Source organism: Diabrotica virgifera, chromosome 1 (genome assembly GCF_917563875.1).
Source record: "Diabrotica virgifera virgifera chromosome 1, PGI_DIABVI_V3a".
Lineage (NCBI taxonomy): Eukaryota > Metazoa > Arthropoda > Insecta > Coleoptera > Chrysomelidae > Diabrotica > Diabrotica virgifera.
In genome coordinates this window covers 141937237-141959765 of record NC_065443.1, presented here as the reverse complement: position 1 = coordinate 141959765, position 22529 = coordinate 141937237, and the positions used below count along the sequence as shown (strand labels likewise).

Sequence of the window (22529 nt, the reverse complement as noted above, 5' to 3'; positions counted from 1 at the left end):
GATGTTACCTGTTTAAATGTTATTAAGTAAATTTTTATTTTACTTTGTGAAGTTCGCCCATAATTTTTTCCTTGTATATTGTTAGTTTTCATTTAAGTTTGAAACCAAAAAAAGTTGTAATTGTTTTTTTTTATTTTAATAAACTTGTATTCAAAATATGTTTTGTTGAATTGAAATAAAGTTAAGAAATATTTTTGAGCCTGGGCGCGGCATCCGTATCAGCACCGGGCGGCAGACTGTGTTAAACCGGCACTGACTTGGATCCGAAGGAATGTATAGGAATCGGTACTGACAGTTGTAGAGTAACGAGCTCTGAAGCGGTCCGTGCAGTAACAGAAATAAAAAAGGTTGCAACAAATGCAGTTAGATATCCTTGCCTGAATTATATTTTAAACAACTCCCTTTCAACTCCTATTAATGTATCGTCCATCAGAAACACAGTGGCAACAATGAAGTGAGTAATTTTTTAACATGTCAGCCAAAAGAAATGAAGTTTTAAAACTGAAACTCGGACAAAATTTAACAAGTAGGTAATCCAGTTCAGATCTGGCATTTTACATATAATTGAAGCACTAACATCTATCTCATCATGAAAGAATCCAAAACTGCTATGCTTGCATCAACTTTGCTTAATTCTTTATGCACATCTGAGTTTCTAGTGTCAATGATGTCACTGATTTACATACTAAAATTAACATTACCAGTAAACCGACTTCTACAAACAAAATCTCTTGATGCGGATGCGAATCTCGCGACTAAGGCTGTTTCCAATACCATGTTGACTTTGAAAGATCGAAGATCTAACTGCGAAGAAAGTTTTAGTAAGATCTTTACTGAAGATAAAGAATTAGCAGAAGAATCGGACGTTAAAGTGAAGTTACCTAGATTTCTGGGTAGACGGACTGAGAGAGCCAATCATCCAGGTGGCCCATAAAAATATTACAGACGTACAATTTACATACTTCTTCTAGACAATGTTTGTATCGATTTAACGTCAAGACTATACATGTCACCTCACTGATTTGTTTGGGGCTACAAGGCATTATTCCCACACCCTCCTAGGTGATTCCTAAGGAGAAAAAGATGTGAAACTATTAAAACCTCTGAAGAAAGCAGTTGAACAGTTTTCATGGACTATCATGGACATTGGTGATACACAGACAAACATTCTTCTATTGCCAGATGAAGTAACAAAGGTGCTTGACGTTTGTAACGCAAAAATGTTTTTATGATGATACTCAAAAGTGTGTGAAAAGTGCCTTAAAACTTACCATTTTAACCCTAATATTTAAAAAAATTCCCACAGACTCCCGTATACCCCCCCCTCCCAAAAGTTTATGTCCCCTCCCGAAAATCGGTCCTGGATCCGCCCTTGTACAATCCTTGGGTTATATAAGCTTACATTCGACACCACCTCATTTGTCATTTTATCTTTATTAATAACGGAAGAGTTGTATTCACGGATGGAGAGGGAGTCATGAAACAGGAAGTATATATTTGTTCTCGTCTTGCGAGGGCGCGTCGAATAATATATCACTTGTACTATTCCGGTGACTCTAAAACAGTACTTCTGGTTGATTTTCCAAAACCGAAAGTCCTAGGTAAACTTTCTCACCTTTAGTACCATCCTTGGATTATAAGCTTTTATTCGACACCTCATTTGTTATTCTACCTAGTATAGTAATGGAGGAGTTATATTCGCGGTCGGAGGAACAGACGGACAGACAGCCTAGGTCAAATTTTTTACCTTTAGTACCATCCTTGGATTATAAGCTTTCATTTGACACTTTATTTGTCATTCTACCTGGTATAATACCGGAGGAGTTATATTCGCGGTCAGACGGACAGACAGCCTAGGTCAAATTTCTCACCTTTAGTACCATCCTTGGATTATAAGCTTTCATTTGACACCTCATTTGTCATTCTACCAGGTGTAATGACGGACGAGTTGTGTTCACAGACAGACAGACGGAAATGAATAATTCAAAGTTTTCACATTTTTTTTAAATATAGTGAAAACAACAAGCTGATAATTTATTAATAGGGCTTTTCATCGATTGTCATTTGTTTCGAGCTTCTGTCATATGTTGTTATACACGGATTATACGACATATCCAAATATTATGTTATGCAGACCACGCCACATTCCGCATTAATCGCCGAGACTCGAGACAGAAGACGATCTCCAAAGATTACACACATCTTCAATACAAAAGTCAAGAAATACAATATGATAATATCAGCAGAAAAAACCAAATGTATGACAACATCCATAGGCGCCCATACCCAAGGGCAGGGGGGCGTGGCCCCCCTAGCTTTTCGGGTGCTGTTAACTATATATATGGTTATCCAAAGTATACAAAATGTAATGTGCAAAATATTCACGTCTGCCCCCCCCCCCTGAAAATTTCTATATGGGCGCCCGTGACAACATCTAAATACCTACCCACTACGATGTAAAATTGAAATTGATGGGAAAAAATAATAAAGCAGGAAGCAAGGTTTAGATATCTGGGAATGATATAACCAGTTACGGAGATGTTGAAAAGGAAGTACGACAACAAAGCTTAAAAGCAAGTAAAGCGACGGGATCTCTTAATTACACAATCTGGAAGAACAAACACCTAAGACAAGACACAAAAGCAAGAATCAGCAATTAGAAGAAAACAGCAATTAGACCTATATTGACATACACACGGCGGAGACAAGACCTGACACATCTAAAACGGGACGACTACTAGAAACAACAGAGATGAAAATACTCCGACGAATATTAGGGAAAAGTCTGTTGAATAGGGAGAGAAGCGAAAACATAAGAAGATTATGCGATGTAGAAGACATAAATGGATGGATTTAGGAGGCTAATATTGAAGAAGAAACAGGAATTAAAGCCTACATACAAGAAGGAAGAAGAAGAAGATACGACATATGAGAGAAGCTCGAAACAAATGACTGTAAATGAAAAGCCCACAAACTTTGTTGTAACTGGAACAGGGGAAGTTTTAATTATTGTGGAAGGTGATTTTAATTGTGGAGCGTGTGTCATCCTGACAAGTTTATGATTGTGTAAACTACACTCAACGAAAAAGGTACGTAATATCAATAAAAATGTTAATTCAGACAACAAACGCAATTCTTAAAATTTGTCCAATTCTTGGTTTTATTGGAACAACAAAGCGATGTTCATCAATTCATTATTTTCGTTAGTTGAGCCAATGTATTACGTTTATTGAATGGACGAACATTCATTATGTATACCATAATATCATTTTATTGATATTACGAACTCAGTTCATTGAGTCAACGAACACTATTTATTGAAACAACAACGTCGTTAATTGACCGACGAAGACCATTTGTTGTGCCAATAACAGTGTTATTTCTCCTAACGTATTTCGTTTATTTCTACAATTATTTCCGTTTATTGTTACAATTAATTCCATTCATTGGCACAATAAATACGGTTATTCTTACAAGCAATTCTATTCATTCTTACAATCAGTTTCGTTCATTCCTGCTATAAACGTATTTTATATTAATAATTACTGAATGCATTAGCCCAATGTATCATATTAATTGATTAATAATAATTTTTTAAATCCCCTTTTTTGTCCTTAACCTTTAGGACTTTACACTGTGTGATTTCTCATAATTATTATATCGCTTATACAGTGCACTGGAATAAGTGTTACACTCCCCCCCCCTTATTAACTTATTTATTTTTAGTACATAAGCAAAACACTCAGACAGGTCAATTTTTAAAATTATCAAAGTATATTATAACATCAATGTTTCGAACTTTACACGATCCCTCTTCAGGTGACAGGCGTAACTTTGATTTTTTTAATGGGAAAGTACTTACATCATGTGACAGCTCATTTGAAGTGTTTGAAATGGTGATTTCAAAAATGTATAACACTTTAATCATTTTTGAGAGCGCAGGGGCAAAATTTCGATCGAATTATTTTTAAACGCATTAATTTTTTTGGAATCCTGAGAAAACTAATAAGTAAGTATTTTTGAAAAATTTAACCGCAGAATAAAAGACTACATTATTACTGAGGGCTGAAAGTCCCTTAGAATAAACAAAAAGTTTCTTTTGAATAGTATATTTGAAATAAAAAAATCATACTAAATTTTCTATTTTTCACCCCTGTGACTTATTAAAATAATCATTATAGAAGTTCTCAGGGACGTCAGACCCTCGATAATACTCTAATATTTTATTCTGCGTTTAAATTTTCAAAAATACTAATTATTTTTTTTTTCATTCAGGATTCGAAAATTCATTTTCAGTTCATCTTATAAATAACATCACAAGACAATATTAAAAGTAAACACAAACATAAGACACTGACAAGTTTATTTTTAATTAGAATGTTCTCCCGTATTTACCTTATCAGAAAAAACTTACTTTTATTCAAATATAAAAAATAAGTAATATCTTATCCTTATCTTCCTTCTACTACGGACTACACTTGGAAACAAAATGCAATTATTATTCGGCACTTTCAAGGAAAAGCCGTTACATTTCAAATGGTCAAGCAAAACATTTATTGTCTCAACAACCACGATTATTGTCACAATTAACGCATTGATTGTGGGAATTAAAGGCAGTAGTAGATTAATTAATGCATTCGTTGGCACAACAATCAGTGTACATCTATTCAATAATCATATATTACTCTATATTAACAACATTTGTACATTGTTTTAATGAAATCTGTACGTTGTCACGATAAACCAAGGTAATTGCTTGTCATCTACGAAATCAAGAACGTGAGTTGCTGCCACAATTAACAGTATTTATTAAATATACGAAACTAAGTTATTGGCTGAATAAATTGAGTGTTATTGATTAATGTACTGTAGTTATTCTCACAATTATTATTCAATCATTGTGACAATAACCAAGTACATTCGTCAATGTCTAAAAGTTCGTTGAAACAACAAATTAAATTGTTGTGAGAACGAAATACTATTCAATAATGACTGTTAATCAATATTACGAACTAAATTTTTTTGAGTGTAGCAGGTTGTTTTTAAGTTTATTCAATATCAAACTTTATATTATAATATACGAAAAAATGTTTTTCCGATAAATATGTCGGGCATTTTAATAAGTCTGACATGTATAACGTGTCAAATGACAGAAATTATATTGGTGATATATGCTGTCTCATTTTTGTATGAGAGTTTATTGAAAGAGTAACAAATCAATTGGAAGTTCTGTCCGACAAAATACATGGAACGTTTTCGTATTCTGACGTTCGAAGCCTGTAACCTGTTCCACAATTAAAACTTCCCCTGTTCCAGTGTTCCCGTACATCAAAGTTTGTCCGACTAGACACCGTTAAGCTATTAACAAATTTTTAGCTTGCTATTTATAAACATTTTTTGCTACGCAGGATCCAGGCCTAATATTATCACCATCACCAACCGTCACCATACCACATAACCGTCTATATTAGTTGTTATCACAGATAAAAAGTACATATTTATTTATTTTATTATGATCTAATCTGTATTAAATAAAGTATTTATTTTTAGATAATTTAGTTTACAAAAATATATAGTTTACTTTTGAAAATATTTTTGTTGCATTTCTTTAGTCGTTACCAACTCCTCTGCTTTAAATAATAACTCTCTGCTCTAGGGTTGTTTAAATATCCTATGAATATTATAATTTGCTTGGATTATTAGTAGTAATAAGATAAAACACAATATAATAAAATAACAATTATGTACTACATTCTGATACCAAAAAATTTAATGCCAAAAGATTATAAAACAAATATTTATAACAAGGAAGGTAACAGGGCCAGTACTCCGCTTCAACCGCCTATTATTACCCTTGCCGACCCTTGGTTTTACCCAAGGTACTCATTTTATTCAGGCTGAATCGACCTGAGGCCTATACTATATACATTTTAAAAATGTCTATATGTTTTCGCCGACGCTGGGAATCGAATCTCGGTTTACCTGCGTGGAAGTCAGATATCTACCGTCTGAGTCATCCAGGCCCTTATACACTGACCGGCACGAAAAACAGGCACCCCACAAAATGGGCCATTTTTGATGTCTCGAATTTCCTAAACCTATTGTCCGATTTCTTCTTTGGGTGCCGTCTTCTTAGCGAAGGTTGGCGATGACTTCTGCAAAGTCTTCTCTCTTTTGGGCATTTCTTATTAAACTTTGAAAGTCTAGTACTGGCCATTCTTTGATGTGGCGCAGCCAGGTCATTTGTCGTCTACCCGAGCCGCGTCTTCCTTCTATTTTCCCTTCTATAATAAGTTGAAGGAAGTTATACCTTGTCCGATTTAGTAATTTTTTAAATATGTTATAGCGGTAATCTTTAAAAATATCGCTGTAATAATATTGTTGCTGGACAGGTAAGCTGTCATTGTATACCGGGTGTACCAATCAAACTGTGATTTTTTCTCAAAGGTTCTCAAATTCCCTGTGGAATATTCTAGCATTTATAAAATACTGAAATTAAAACCCAACTATAGCCTTAGGTTTTCTTAACATACTGTTTTTTGATTCATTCGCTTATGTTGGATAATAAAAAAGTTAGGTACTTTAACAACTAGCCATGTTTTCAACAATACAGGGTGTTTCTAAATAAGTGCGACAAACTTTAAGGGGTAATTCTGCATGAAAAAATAATAACCGTTTTCTGTATAAACATACTTCCGCAAATACTTCGTTTCCGAGATCGGGATGTTGAATTTTTCTTTTGAAAACTGACGATTTGTTTATTGCTCGAAAACCGGTTGAGATATGCAAATAAAATTTGGTGGATTTTAATAGGTACCCTAATAACACATAACATTCCATGAATGTTCCTAGAATGTACACACAGGACATTGAAAACATTCCTGGAATGTCCCCAAATGCACACGAATGTCCCTGGAAAGTACCAGGAAAGTGCTGTGTCAGCATTTTAAATATTCTTAGAATGTTCTGTTGGAACATTCCATGAATGTCTACGAATGTTCTTTGGACATTCACAGTCTATTTTTTAGACTGAATGTCTTGTTGGAACATTCCATGAATGTTCTTTGGACATTCACAGTATATTTTTAGACTGAATGTCTTGTTAGAACATTCCATGAATGTCTACGAACGTTCTTTGAACATTCACAGTATATTTTTTAGACATTCACTGAAATATATCGTCAGTAATGTGACAATACCTCCTATATGTTTTTTCATGAGGTTTGCAGGAGACGAAAAACATTTTTTAAGGTCACTTTCTGGTTTCGTACGTATTCTGACTTTTTTTGTAGTAAATAGATAGTTGAATTTACTGCAAAACAAGTCAAAAAATATATGAAAACAGGAGGTGGCCAAAACAAGTTTTTAGTCTATCTTACAAATCTCTTGAAAAAAACAGATAGGAGGTACTGTCACATCACTGACGATATATGGCCATACCAAATAATACATCCTTGATAAATATAAACATTTTTATTGCAAAAAATCTTTACATACATTTTTTAATGTAATTTGCTGACATTCCTAAATATTATAAAAAAATGTGTCACATTTGCTTTGTAAACCTTTCTTTTGCTTTTCGTAGCCACATATTCCGTTTCCTTTCTGGTTTTTTGTAGACCACTTCTCTCAGCTGATTCTAAAAGAAAATAAAATAAAAGGTAATTTTTCTATCCTTTACAATTAACAATCAGAAGAAATATTATTTACAGGTAATAATATGCATAAATAATAATAATAAAAAAATAAATATTAAATAATATTTAAATAAATAATAAATAATATTTAATAAATAAAATAATAATAATGAACATTTTGTATTTTGACAACGACATCCGATGTGGAAGTAGAAACCTTAATAAAATTATTTTTTCAAGTAAATTGTGGCTTATTTCCCCATTAGAATAATTAATTACAAAAAAGCCACAAAGAAATAGATTTTTCACAAACAAATAAGTATTTAGTATTCATTATATTTATTGTTTTTATTATTTACTTTAATGTCCTATTGGTACATTAATTGACAAATAATGACATTTCGAAGTCTGTTAAGTACGATATAACGCCCTTGGGCATTAAATTTAAATAACGACTTAGATACTGTCAAGTTGACAAATATCAACCTAAGTAAAACTATGGTTACCACAATTACGTTACTACTGTTACTGGTAAATGTACTTATTTAAAAACTAATCAATTCAAAATTCATTCAAATTTTTCGCATATAAAGAATAATTTAGTCGGGCATTAAACGTTGCAAGGCACCACAGGTATTATAATAATAACGCTTTCGGTCAACGTATATCCCTATAATACCCTTGGTACCTTAATAACTGTAACATAAGATTATACCTTAATTCTTGTTTTCGATTTCTGATGTTTTTATTTATTTACATTGAATATTAATCTGTTTTGTTGTATAATCTACTTCGCAATAATTATGTGATATATTTGACTTAAAATGAATTCAAAAATTTTTTGTAGTTGGGCAACAATGTCAACTTAGATCTCCGATGTAGATAATGAATTACAACAGTATCTATATTGTACGGACTGTATTATTAATTAGGTTATGCATATACCTGTGTGACATAAGCTATTGGAACAGCACAGTCTCTCAAACGAACAGATGAAAGTGAAGTTCTGTCAATATCTTTTTCTAAAAAGTGTTTTGAACATACTCCTCTATTAACAAATCTGATCTATACTTCATGTCTTCTTCGCAGGATCTTCTGGAAAGCTAAAAATACAAAATATATGCATTACTAAGCATTATTAACAAATTTTAGTTTTAAATAAAAAATATGATTAATGAACTCACAAAATTATTATAAAACAGCTTAGAAATTGTTTATTAGTATAGTCGGTTCCCCAAACTCAGACACAACTGGCTAGTGATTTTAGTAGGTAATTTTTTTTGTTTTTGGCCAATTTTGCCAAAATTACAGTAATTAGTACTGAGACTGAGTTTAGCAAATCGACTATAATATTCTGTGTATTCATTAGTTGGTACTGCATATTATAGTGTGTGGTCTACCATCCTATTTATAAACGCATACACTAGCAAAAACGCAAAAAGAATTATTTTAGTTTTACAAATCCTTTTGTTATTACCTATCTCTATTTACTATTTTAGTTAGGAATAAGCGAAGTTTGTGGCTTATTCACAATTATTATTAAAATAATAAATGGATATGACCAATTATTAACTTATAAAATAAAATAATAATTCTTCTGATTTATGCCTTTTATTCACTTTGTTATATCTACGTTACTTAAAAGATTTTTTATGAATAGTATTATTAGGGTATTAATAGTATTAATTTATTTTCTGAAATACAGGGCATGCTTTCGTTTACATATTTGCATACTAACCTTTTAATAGGGCTTTTCGTTCACAGTCATTTGTTTTGAGCTTCTGTCATAATTGAAACGTTATTCCTGCAGATTTTTTTATCTACATTTGTTTCTGCTACTCCAACTGCGTTAAAAACAGGACACCATTTTATGCACTATGTTAATAATACTATTAAAGCTATTATAAAAGTATCCGAATTAAAAAAATATTCTTAAAAAGCACAAATAATACAAACAACTAAAAACAATCCACGGCAAGGCAAGGTCGCCAAGATGAAGATGCCAAGATGGCCGAAGCGAGGTCGTTGGTTGGTCGTTTTTAGTCACGTGATGCCCTCTCAAGCGCCATGCACAAAAATATATGCACGGCGAAGTTGAAAATGAACGCAAAAGAAATAAATATAAATGCCTCTCTTGGGTTTTGCATAAGTTATAAGTATTTTTTTTATTAACAAAATCGCATTCCAAATTGAATATTCGCGAACAATAATTTTTATTACATTTGTATGTTTATAATCTTGGGAAACTCTTTAAATTTGACATATTATTGCACTGTAGGCCTAAAATGTCACTTAGTTTGTCTGGTATGTTATAAGTAATGTTGTATCTCTTACACGTATGTATTATTTCGCAACTTAAAATATAGGAACATTGGTAGTATGTTCACAGAATGTCTTATGGTAACATTCCAGGAATAATTTAAACAGATGTTCACCGAATGTTCCCTAAATGTCCAGGACATTCAAATATTGATAGAACTTTGGTAGTACATTCCTGGAATGTTGTGTGTTGTTAGGGTAGTTATTACGCATTTTTTGTCATACAACTAAAAATTTTATATTCACCATTGGCGTGCATACGGGTAATATGACGGGTAATATTACCCGTATGCACGCCAATAGAATATAAGAGAATATACAATTCTTAATGGTATGTCAAAAGAGGCGAAATTAAATTTAAACCCATTAAATTTCATTTGCATATCTCAACCGGTTTTAGAGCAATAAATAAATCCTCAGTTTGTAAAGAAAAATTCAACATCAAAAATTCGTATGTCGGAAACGAATAATTTGCGTATTTATGTTTATGAAGCAAACGGTCATTATTTTTCATGCAGAATTACCCCTGGGGCTGTTCAAATATTATGTAAAGCAGGTAGGGGGGGGGGTCAAAAATCTTCAAAAATTGCGTAACTTACTACTTGAACGATCCGTTACGGTGCGTTACATAGGGGGAAGGGGGGGCAAAAATCTTCAAAAATCGCGTTACGTAATACTTAAACGCCCCCCCTCTTAAAGTTTGTCGCACTGATTTAGACACACCCTGTATTGATGAAGAACATAGCTTGTTTTAAGGTACCTAAACTTTTTTATTACCCAACATAAGCGAACGAATCAAAAACAGAATGTTAAGAAAACCTGAGGCTATAGTTGGGTTTTAATTTCAGTATTTTATAAATGCTAGAATATTCCACTGGGAATTTGAGAACCTTTGAGAAAAATCACAGTTTGATTGGTACACCCGGTATACAATGACAGCTTACCTGTCCAGCAACAATATTATTACAGCGATATTGTTAAATAATAAGGATATATAACATATTAAACAAATCACTTAAATCGGGCAAGAAGTTTAGGAAATTCGAGACATCAAAAATGACCCATTTTGTGGGGTGCCCGTTTTTCGTGCCGGTCAGTGCACATACCGTCATACCGAAAGATAACGTCAAATCTATAAATGCGCTTAAAACAGTATATTAAAACCACTATTATAATACTACTAATACTAATTTTCAAAATAAATGTATTTATGATACTCAAAGAACGAAATATTTAGCAGAAACTGTTGCATGAAATGTTACTTATTGCTTACTAAAATAATAGTATAATTATAAAATTATAGAATAATACACGTAAAACTATAGTAGAATTGTACACGTCACCCACTGAAATTACTCCTCTTTCTCCTCAAATTCCTTATAGACAAAGGCGAAAACGGCGGGTTCGATGGAAAAAATATTCCCATGAGATTTCTTTGCACAATCACATTCGTGAAACACCCCAGAATAAGGTTTAAAAAGTCGCCCACACGAAAAATGGTCCAATTTTTTTGAACAATTTTTTTTAATCAAATTGCAAAAATCAGTATTTTCGGCCCGGAGAATTTTTTTTTGGATTCTTTGGACCATTCCGGACAAAAAAGGTCTCTTATAATTTTTCTCTAAAGTTGATCGTGTTCGAATTATAAGCAATTTAAAATTTGAAAAACGCGAAAATTGCCATTTTTAAGACTTAATAATTCGGTTAAAAATGATTACTATGAAAGTCATAAAGTGACTAAATCAAATTTAAAGCCCCCCTTCATGATCCTGAAGAAAGTTGTGTCATTAATTTATTACTAAGCAGTTATTTTTAATTATTAATAATGAGTGGTAAGATCGTAGTGACGCGGCTGTAAATGTGAGTGCGAGTGAGATGCGCCATTGGACTGCCTGAATGGCATCTCTTTCGCACTCATCATGGACGTCCGCCTAATACGTGCATGGCGCTGATTATTTTTACTTAAAAATAACAGCTTAGTTATCAAATAATGACAAAAATTTCTTCAGGATCTTATAGGGTGGGCTTTAAACTTTGATTTAGTTGCTTTCTGACTTTCATTGTAATAACTTTTATCCGAGTTATTAAGCCTTGAAAATCGCCATTTTTCGTTTTTTTTTTTCAATTTTAAAATGCTTTTACCTGGAAAACGATTAACTTCAGAGAAAAATTATAAGAGACCTTTTTTATCCAGAATGGTCCAAAAAATCTAAAAAAAATTGTTCCGGCCACAAAATATTGATGTTTGAAATTTGATTAAAAAAAATTGTTAAAAAAAAATTGGACCACTTTTCGCGTGGGCGACTTCTTGAATCTTATTCTGGAATGTCTCACGAATGTGATTAAGCAAAATAATCTCATGGGAATATTTTCTCCAAAGAACCCGCCGTTTTCGCCGTGTCTAGTAATAATCCACGAAGTTCGAAATGAATCACTGACAACTATTTCGTTCTCTGACTATAATAAATTATCAGTAAATATCTATCACCGTCATAAATATTATACAGTGCTAGTTAAAAGTCCGTACCCCCCCTCGTAACTTTTGACCGGTTATACTTATAATAGTGAAATTTGGAGGAAGGAAATGAACGGACGTAGGCTTCTTAACTAGTCATGACAGGTGACGTAAAAGTGACAGATGACTTTACAGCGCCACTGTGACAGATAATTTTAAATGGTACCCCATGGTAAGCGATACCTCGTTTGATAGGTATTGAAAATACCCATTCAGCGTTTGAGTTTAAGCTCATTTGGATGAATAAATGAAATAATAAAAAATTGTAGTTTCGCATTTAATTAATAAAAATTCAAACCTCCGCCTATGGTTACTTGTCAAAAAGGTTGACGATGACGTAAAAACTACTAGAGAGCTGAAAAATGTCAACTTTTTGACAAAATAACCATGGGCGGACATTTGAATTTTTAATAATTAAATGCGAAATTACAAAGTTATATTTATTTCATTTATTCACCAAAATCAAAATTAACTTAAACCCAAAAAAATTAGTACGATTGAATAGATATTTTCAATACCTTTCAAATAAGGTGTCACTTGCCATAAGGTCCCATTTAAAATTATCTGTCACAGTGGCGCTGTAAAGCCATCTGTCACTATTACGTCACCTGTCATGACTAGTTAAAAAGCGTACGTCCGTTTATTTCCTCCCTCCAAATTTCACTATTATATGTATAACCGTTCAAAAGATACGAGGGGGGGTACGGACTTTTGACTAGCACTGTATACCTATTTATGTACATACAGTGAGGACGTTTGAGTTGGAATAAATTCATTATGTCGAGAAGGGGCGAAATTGGAGAGAAATAGTTAGACAGGTCGATTTTTATTTTTAAATTATGTCTTTTTGGCATATATATCATACTAGTGACGTCATCCATCTGGGCGTGATGATGTAATCGATGATTTTTTAAATGAGAGTAGGGGTCGTGTGATAGCTCATTTGAATGGTTATTTAATTCTCTATTCAGTAATATAAACGTTTGAGATCCGTTTAGTTGAGATCACATTCTCGCTGGCTTGAATATAGTGCAAGAAGATGTCACGTATCATATGAATAATTTAATAATGATCTGTAACTATTGAATAATAACAGTGAAAGTTCAGTGAAGGCCTCTTTTTAGCAGTGGATGATCGTTGGTTTGGCCATACTGTAAGAATGGTATACGCTTCATTTTAATGTTGGTTTTGATGCCTTATAGTTGCATTGTATTTGATAAATTCATGTGAGAGATGGTTTGGTCATATCAAAAGAATGTTATTTGTTTAATATTTCTCAATGAAAATCACTGTGACCACATTCTCAAGTGGAAAAATATGGTAAATTTCCATGGCATAGACCTATCGGAGGAATAATTAGTATAGTTTTTATAGAGGATATTTGATTGTTGGTTCGGACATAGTACAGGAAGATATCACGTTTCATTCGAACGACGGTTTTGTTGCAATACCGTTACATTGTATTTGATAAATTCATAAGAGATGGTTTGGTCATAACAAAATAATGATATCACTGTTTAGCCGACCACAAACCATACATACTCATAGACGTTTCACGACCATGTTAATCTTTCGGATCGAATTAACGCCATCTCTTGATTGGAATGGGAACTAAATTGACAAATTTTAGTTATGTAGGAATTTCAAATTATAAATTTTGCGGGATTTTTGATGAAATTTCGCAGGAAATTAAAACAACAGAAAGACAATTCAATGTTTTATTCAATGGTTTACTGAAAACTTCAAATGTTCCAATTTGTTTTCAAAATGGTATAAACACTACTGCAGCCTACTGCCATGTGTCACGTGAAAGCACTGATGTGTAATATTGAGTTGAATGAAAATCTTTGAAATAATCTTGTAGGATGATTGTTTAGATAAAACCTTTTAATCTTTTACAAACTTCCAAAGGCCAAATATATAGGCTCGAAATGTTGATGACACACTTGTCTATTGGAATAAACTGTTTCAGGATCTATTATGTTGTTTTTTAAATGTGGAGAAACACAACACGGGATGATCAATGTAAACTAAAAATTCTACTCACAAAAACGGAGAGGAGGTTAATAGAATGATCAAAATTGTGATTAAATCTAATTAAAAACGTAACACCACTATAATAAAATATTTAAGCCACAAACTGTAAAATAGAAAGTAAATAACAAATTAATTTAATTGTCAACTGTCAGTTGTTAAATATGAACAAGAGAATTGACTGACAGCGACATCTCTGGATTGGAATGGTAACTAATTTGCTGTCTTGACCTTGACAATTTACGTGAAACGTCTATGAGTATGTATGGTTTGTGTAGCCGACCTAAAGTGGAATATTTGACACTATTGACATATATCAAATTTTGACACTTGGCATTTCATAGGTTCATTAAGGTATATCGGCGATTTTTTGTGTTTTTTGCGTTATTCCTTTAATTTTTAGATTTTTAGTCTGTTTTTACATAAAAAGCAGTTGTTTTCCAGAACTCTTTAGCGACGTATTATTATAATATAATAATTTATGTATTAACGTCGAAGGCCGACATGATCAACCACAAAAGAAGATGTATTTGGTGATTTTTCCAGTGACTTTCTTGGCTGTGAATCTGTCTTTTAATTTACTCCTCGTGGTTAAAAAACAAAGCATAAATCAGTATTGTATATGTACTTATTTTTTGAAAGAAACCTATTACCTAATTATTTTATTTATAAACTAGCTAACCCGGCGAACTACGTACCGCCTTAGAAATATATAAAATTCTGTCAAAGTTCAATAAATAAAAATTAAAAGAAAACAAAAAAAAAATTAATAATATTGAAAATAGTATGTAATAAACCAGAATTAACTTAGTTATTTTTCATAAGCAATGTTTTATTTGCGGTGTGCAAATCTACAACGATGGCGGTTTTCCAACGCTAGATTAATTTTTCAGGCCCGTAACATAGGACCAGAGACATGTAAAGAGGATAGACTTGGCTAGGGATATGCCACTCAATGCATCGAGGTGTAACGCCGACATAGGATTGAGTGGTCTAACCATCTTTGTCAGTCACGTGCGCGGGATCATTTGGTTAAAAGAGATAGATAGACCACCGATCGACTGTTTCCATGCTGTTTCCGCGTTACGCTTTTTTGGTGAGTATGCCGAGTCTAGGCTTAATATGTCAATGCATAGGACACTGTTAAGTTCGAACAAACTTGTGATTTGTTCATCATAGTGGCAAAAGCCAAGGGCACGGGAAATTGTAGATACTTGAAATCAAATGGCAAATCTGTTGAAATCCTCGGAATACGCGGGATAAAGATATCCTCTCTTTCGAATTTCTCCTTGGTGATTGTGGCCCAGCAAATTACTAATAAATTTAGGGGTACAACGGCCTCCTTAATTCAGATGGACTTACCCAAGTTTTTTTTATATATTTTGACCCGCAGAATACGAATTTTTTGGGTAACAGTTGATCCGGATGTCGATAAGATTGTTATAGACAAAGAACTTGAGGAATTACATAACAGCGATTTCTCGCAAAACAAAACATCTTTTTGTATTTTTTGGGTCATTTTAAGCAAAAAATATTCCTACAAGTTTTTTCGTAGAATGCATAGTTTTCGAGATAACCGCGGTTAAACTTTCAAAAAATCGAAAAATTGTAAATTTTAAACCCGAATAACTTTTGTCCAAAAAAATTAAAAAAAAATTCGGGGGGGGGGGGGGGGGTCAAGCCCCCTTTTCACTTAGGTTGGTCGTACCAATTCAGAAACTTTCCTGGGTTTATGCACAACAACTTTGATTAAGATCATCTTACGATAAAATGCATACTTTGCTAGTCTATAAGGTACATACATACAAACATTCATTTTTATTTATATAGATTCTAAATATTTTGTTTAAAGTATGTCAATTTAGCTTGGACCATAAAATTTATAAATACAGTAAAACCTCGATATAACGGACCTCTATTTAACGGACTTCGGATATAACGGACAAAAAAATCCGGTTAAATGTGAAAAAAATTCAAAACGTCTCTGTATTTGCAAAGAATTTCAATAAAATTTTTATTATAGAATTGTGCGGACACATTTCTAATTATAAAAAAACAGCAAACTTCAAAAGTGCAAATACAACTTAAAAAAAGTTATTTGATTTATTTTAAACCTATTTTTATATAACGGACTTTCGGCATTAACGGACACAACGTCCCCCATTTAGTCCGTTATATCAAGGTTTTACTGTATTGGCTTAATAGGACCATAAATATTACCGTATAATGGTTTCGTAGATACCACCATTTGAATAAATTTAATCTAACAAATCGATTCTTTTAAAAAATCGATATCTTGTTTCCATATTTTGCGTGAATGAGATTGTACACTTGACATTAGATTTTTTATAGCGAGCCCAAAACAGTTTTTGTGGCCCGTTTTCGTATAGCTTTTATGGGACTGGTCAAGGTTGAAGATTTCGGGAGCCGTATAGATCGATTGAGTGTGAGTGCACGAAATTTTATTCATTTGGTTTCTAACAGCGTATACGGTTCACAGTTATTTTTAGGTGAGTGTTTAATCATTTTCCGATCTAATTGTTTGTTATTATGAAATAGGTGGGCGGTAAACTATCAAAATTCTTTTGTATTTTGGATATTATATCCACAAAGTTAGTTTCGTGTGACAACAGTTTAGTGTCAAAGCTTTCCATCCTAAAAAATTGTCAGCTGGTTCCTGTATTTTGAAAAAATAAAATCAATAATTCCTGGTCCCTATGTGCTAAAGTGCTAAGCTTAAATACCTACCTACTATTGAGAAGTTGGTTAATGTTATAATAGTGTACTTGTACAGTTTTTTCAGTTAAAGTAATGATGTAGCACTTTGCAAACTTCTGGAGTCTTGGAAGTAATAAATCTTGCAAGCTTACCAATTAATATACCGGGTCTTTTTTTTGTGACACCTTCTTGACATTTATCTTCTTTAAAGTTATAACATTTGCATTTTAAGATATCAAATCGAAAAGCTATAAAAAATCTGTGTAAAAAAGAAAAAAGGAATAGAACTATTGATTAAAACCTTAATAGCAATTGGATACTTTTTTGGGAATAGGGAAATTTTTAATCACATTATTTTTTTATGTTTAATCACATTAAAAAAAACATTTTTTTGGGACAAACTGGGACAAACGTCCCAGACTAAATTACCCATGCTATATCTCTTAAACGAATAGAGATTTTCGAATGGGACAAAAAGTAATATATTCTACTTGTAATACACTTTAATATGGCGTACAAAAAATCATCCCCTAAATATTCATCCCTTAGTTACAACCCCTAACTTTAATTTTTTAATAGCACCCTGTATATTTTTTTATAATTTTGGATGTGGTCTTTTATCGTCTATTCAACACATTTTTTGAAAATAAAATCGGTTCGTAAATAACGAAGAAACTATCAGTTTATTTTTGTTAATTGTGTGTCCCAGACTAATTTATCCAGGCTATATTTCTTAAACGAATAGAGATTTTCGAATGAGACAAAAACTGATCTATTCCATTTGTAATACACTTTCATATGGGGTAGAAAAAATTCATCCCCTAAATATCCATCCCTAACTTACAGGCTGTTATTTAAAAAAAATAAATTAGGGGTTGTAAGTAAGGGATGAATATTTGGGGGATAATTTTTTTTCTACGCCATATTAAAGTGTATTACAAATGTAATAGATTAGTTTTCGTCCCATTCGAAAATCTCTATTCGTTTAAGAAACATAGCCTGGATAAATTAGTCTGGGACACATAATTAACAAAACTAAACTGATATTTTCTTGGTTATTTACGAACCGATTTTATTTTCAAAAAATGTGTTGAATAGACGATAGAAGACCACATCCAAAACTATAAAAAAATATACAGAGTGCTATTAAAAAAATTAAAGTTAGGGGTTGTAACTAAGGGATGAATATTTAGGGGATGATTTTTTCTACGCCATATTAAAGTGTATTACAAGTAGAATAGATCACTTTTTGTCCCATTCGAAAATCTCTATTCGTTTAAGAGGTATAGCGTGGGTAAATTAGTCTGGGACACCCTGTATATAGCTGGAGGGCGCACGCCAAAGATATGAGCATTATTTTATTTTATGCGACATTTTTAGCCGAAAAGGTCTATACAAGTTTAAATTTTAATGTTTTTTTTATGGCGGAAACTAATAGATAAGCGTTAAAAATAAAAACTTAGTATAAAAATAAAAAATCGGATATTCATAATTTTTACTTGAAATAATATCACAGCATAATAAACTAGACGTTTCACAGCATAATAAACTTGCGTTTTCTATGCTGTGATATCTTAATCTTAATAGGTCTGGATCCCGCGTATGAAAAAAAAGTTGATTAATAGCAAGCTGAAAATTTGTTAATAGCTTAAGGGTGTCTAGTCGGACAAACTTTGATATATGGGAACACTGGAACAGGGAAAGTTTTAATTGTGGAACAGGTTAAAAATTTGGAACGGTCAGACCACGAAAACGGCACATGTATTTTGTCCGACAGAACAGACTTAAACTCTCCGAACAGAGATTAAACTCTCATGCAAAAATCAGACTGCTATCTATCACCAAATGGGCGTTTTAATGAGTGGAACATGTAGAATATGTCAAATGACAGGAATTATGACAGGTGATAAATAGCAATCTGATTTTTGCATGAGAGTTTAATCTCTAAATCCACGAGGAAAATAAACTTCCTGTAGCTGGCTGTATACCATAAATCACAAAAATACCAAGTTTCTTGTAAAAGGTATATATTAAAATACCCTAAATAAGGGTCACAATACAAAACGTTTTCGGATTAAGGAATCCATCATCAGTGTTTAAAAGCCAAAATTTGCATGCCTGTGTTTGCAACCACGTGGGGAGAGTCCTGTGTTGCCCTGGGTAACATCCAGGTTTATCTATATCATCCAATGAATTTTATATAAATATGTAAAACATCCTTATTATTTACATTTAAAGGGTTTTTACCCGATACATTTTGGTGGCTCAGGCATGCAAATTTTGGCTTTTAAACACTGATGATGGATTCCTTAATCCGAAAACGTTTTACAAGAAACTTGGTATTTTAGTTTAATCTCTGTTCGGAGAGTTTAAGTCTATTCTGTCGGACAAAATAAATGTGCCGTTTTTGTAGACTGACCGTTCCAAATTTTTAACCTGTTCCACAATTAAAACTGCCCCTGTTCCAGTGTTCCCATATATCAAAGTTTATCCGACTAGACACCCTTAAGCTATTAACAAATTTTCAGCTTGCTATTAATCAACTTTTTTTTCATACGCGGGATCCAGACCTATAATATCTAATAGCTACATACAGTCACATCTGTAGACCTGTATGGTTATTTTGTTTATAAAGCACAACAGGCCTTGAAGGTCTAGGATTAGGACTAAAAAATTTAATTTTCCATTACAATTACTATTTTTATTTATTACATTTAATTTATTAATTACTTAATTAACATTTATTTTACAGTTTTTTACCGCTAATGAGTGGTCTAAAATTACATCAAATAATTTTTATCCATTAAACAGATCGGTGCAGGTCGACTTTATATCGGATGCACTATTATAATATAGTCATTTTATACATTTTTTAACCACATCCTTCCAATCATTTTTGTCAAATGTTGTTTCTTTCCAATTCTCGATATTAGTTTTTTGCAAGTCTTCATATACGCTGTCCTTCCATATCTTTCTTGGTCTTCGTTTGCTTCTTTATTGTATTGGCTTTCGTGAGAGTACCATTTTCGGCTTTTTTTCCTTCCCCATTCTGTCAATGTGTCCTAAATATCGTATCATCGTGTATCCTGTATCATTCCCTTAGACTATCGTCGTTATTATTTTTGGTTCGTTATACAGTATGGTGCAAATGTATGGAATAAATTTATTAATTCGTCAACCAGCGGCGTTAAGGAAACATCCCGAAACAGGTCGATTTATATTTTTAAATTATTAGTTTTTGGCGTATATATCATACTAGTGACGTCATCCATCTGGGGTCATCCATCTGTGATGACGTAATCGATGATTTTTTAAAATGAGAATAGGGGCGTGTGCTAGCTCATTTGGAAGGGTATGTAATTATCTATTCAGTAATATAAACATTAACATAATTATGTACAGGGTGTCCAAAATATATTTTTTAATGAATTAATTGATTCAAAAAGAAGAATGTATGCAGGCTTCGTTAAAGACAATCGTAATAAAATTCCGTGTGATGTTTTAACAGTTTTAATTAATAAAATAGATAACTAAATTATAGATACTATTAAATTGACGAAACGTAAAAGTGTTTGTGTAATTGCGACCAAAATTTTACGTGTTCTTACAAAAAGAAATGTGTTTTGAAATAATTGCGTCTAATAAATATTATAACCGGCTTGTCTTAATACCCGTCTTAAAGCGTCTCTTTAAGCGTCTTTTTCGATTATCCCAAATAACACACACGTCCGTCCAGGTCCTGATGTTAAAATCGACTAACTATACAACCCCCACGCTAAATAAAATTCTCTTACTGCTAATCTCTCTTTTCCGTTTTCTCCTGAGAACCAACCCATTAAAATTGGTTCAAAGTGTGTACCGACCTTTTCCAATAAACGAAAACTATAAAAATTAGTCAAGCCGGCTACTTGTTTATCTTTATGTCTTAAGGACGATTGAAAATAAACACAATCTTCTCACTAAACTACCCGTCGATTAGATACGCCCACACATCTGTCCCTAAAGAGCGTCGACCGACACTGGTTTCGTGTTTTGTAATAATAATTAAAGAAAAAATATATACAGGAGTCTTAAAAATTAAGATAAAATATTTACAACTCTACGGGCCGGTTGTTCGAACGCTAATCAAAAATTATCATTATCAAATATTTAATTACTGTCACGAACTGTCAATGTCAACTTTGTTTGGGTTGCTGAAAACATAATTATGGATTACAATTATGAAATTAATTAATCAATTATGTTAATAATTGTTATGTTAATTGATTAACTAATCTCATAATTATAATCAATTATGTTTTCAGCAACCCAATCAAAGTTAACATTGACAATTGGTGACAGTAATTAAATATTTGATAGTGACAATTGTTGATTAGCGTTCGAACAACCGGCCCTAAATGTATGTAGTTAATTTAATTCAAAATACATTTTACTGCTGTCAGAAAACAAAAAAAAAATGTTTATTTGATAAATAAACATTGTTTTTCGCTTAATTTTAATGTTTAAGCTGCAATCCACCTGCCTCAAAAGCAATGTTTATTTGTCAAATAAGCATTTTTTGCACAGCATCATTTTGACAGCAGTAAAATGTATTTATCTACTCTGTCATATTATGTATAAGTTTTTAGTTTGTGAAAACTGTCATTATAGATAGCAGTGCGTGAAGGATTTAAAGTGTGCGTGAAGTAACAATGTATTTTAAATGGGATTTAGGGTAAGAGATCCGAATATGAGACCCTTTTTTAAAACTCTTGGTAATCGTAAAGTGTATGGATTCAAGAAGTCTTAAATTAGATACATGTCTGATAACTATGCTATTATACTGTAACAGCTTTAAAATAAAGTTTAAACTAATATTTTTTACCGATAGATTAATTTTTAAAAAATGTCAAAATTACCAATTTAAAAAAAGGTGTCTTAATATGAGACTATGTGGTACCCTAATATGAGACACCGCTGTATACAGGCTATAAAGGCGATACAAATTATTTTAACGCATTATTCCGGAAATAAACTGTATTAATACATGAGCAAATAAACTGTAAACATTAAAACACGTTAGCAAAAAATTTATAACACAATAAAACTTGCTATTACATTCTAGCGATTTTTATTACAATACAGTAGAACCCCGATTATCCGGGTGCGGATTATCCGTGCTGCGGATTATCCGTGCTATTTTCTATTACTCAAGTTGCGTTTTTGAGGTTTTATCAAAATAGCGTCATCGTAAATCACTTGACCGAAACTCTATATGACGAAAGAGAGACTCATAATAAAAGATTTATTTTGTTCTGTTATTTTTT

At 32.3% G+C, this 22529-nt stretch overlaps 1 protein-coding gene and 1 long non-coding RNA gene across 17 annotated transcripts in view; one reads left to right on the top strand and one right to left on the bottom strand.

Annotated features, from left to right (window-relative positions):
* Positions 1 to 7510: 7510 nt before the first annotated feature.
* On the bottom strand, positions 7511 to 10157 carry LOC126878755 (uncharacterized). Its single transcript, XR_007695767.1, has 3 exons — positions 9376 to 10157; positions 8583 to 8740; positions 7511 to 7639 (listed from the first exon to the last, which is right to left on the bottom strand). It is a non-coding gene; the product is annotated as an uncharacterized LOC126878755 (long non-coding RNA).
* Positions 10158 to 16795: 6638 nt separating this feature from the next.
* LOC114326365 (antichymotrypsin-2) overlaps positions 16796 to 22529 on the top strand; it is a 211168-nt gene continuing 205434 nt past the window's right edge. For all 16 annotated transcript variants that reach the window (XM_028274711.2, XM_028274715.2, XM_028274706.2 and 13 more), the window contains exon 1: positions 16796 to 17015. In XM_028274711.2, coding sequence (XP_028130512.1) covers positions 16901 to 17015 — 115 coding nt within the window. In that variant the 5' untranslated portion in view covers positions 16796 to 16900. The remainder of the gene's footprint in view (positions 17016 to 22529) is intronic.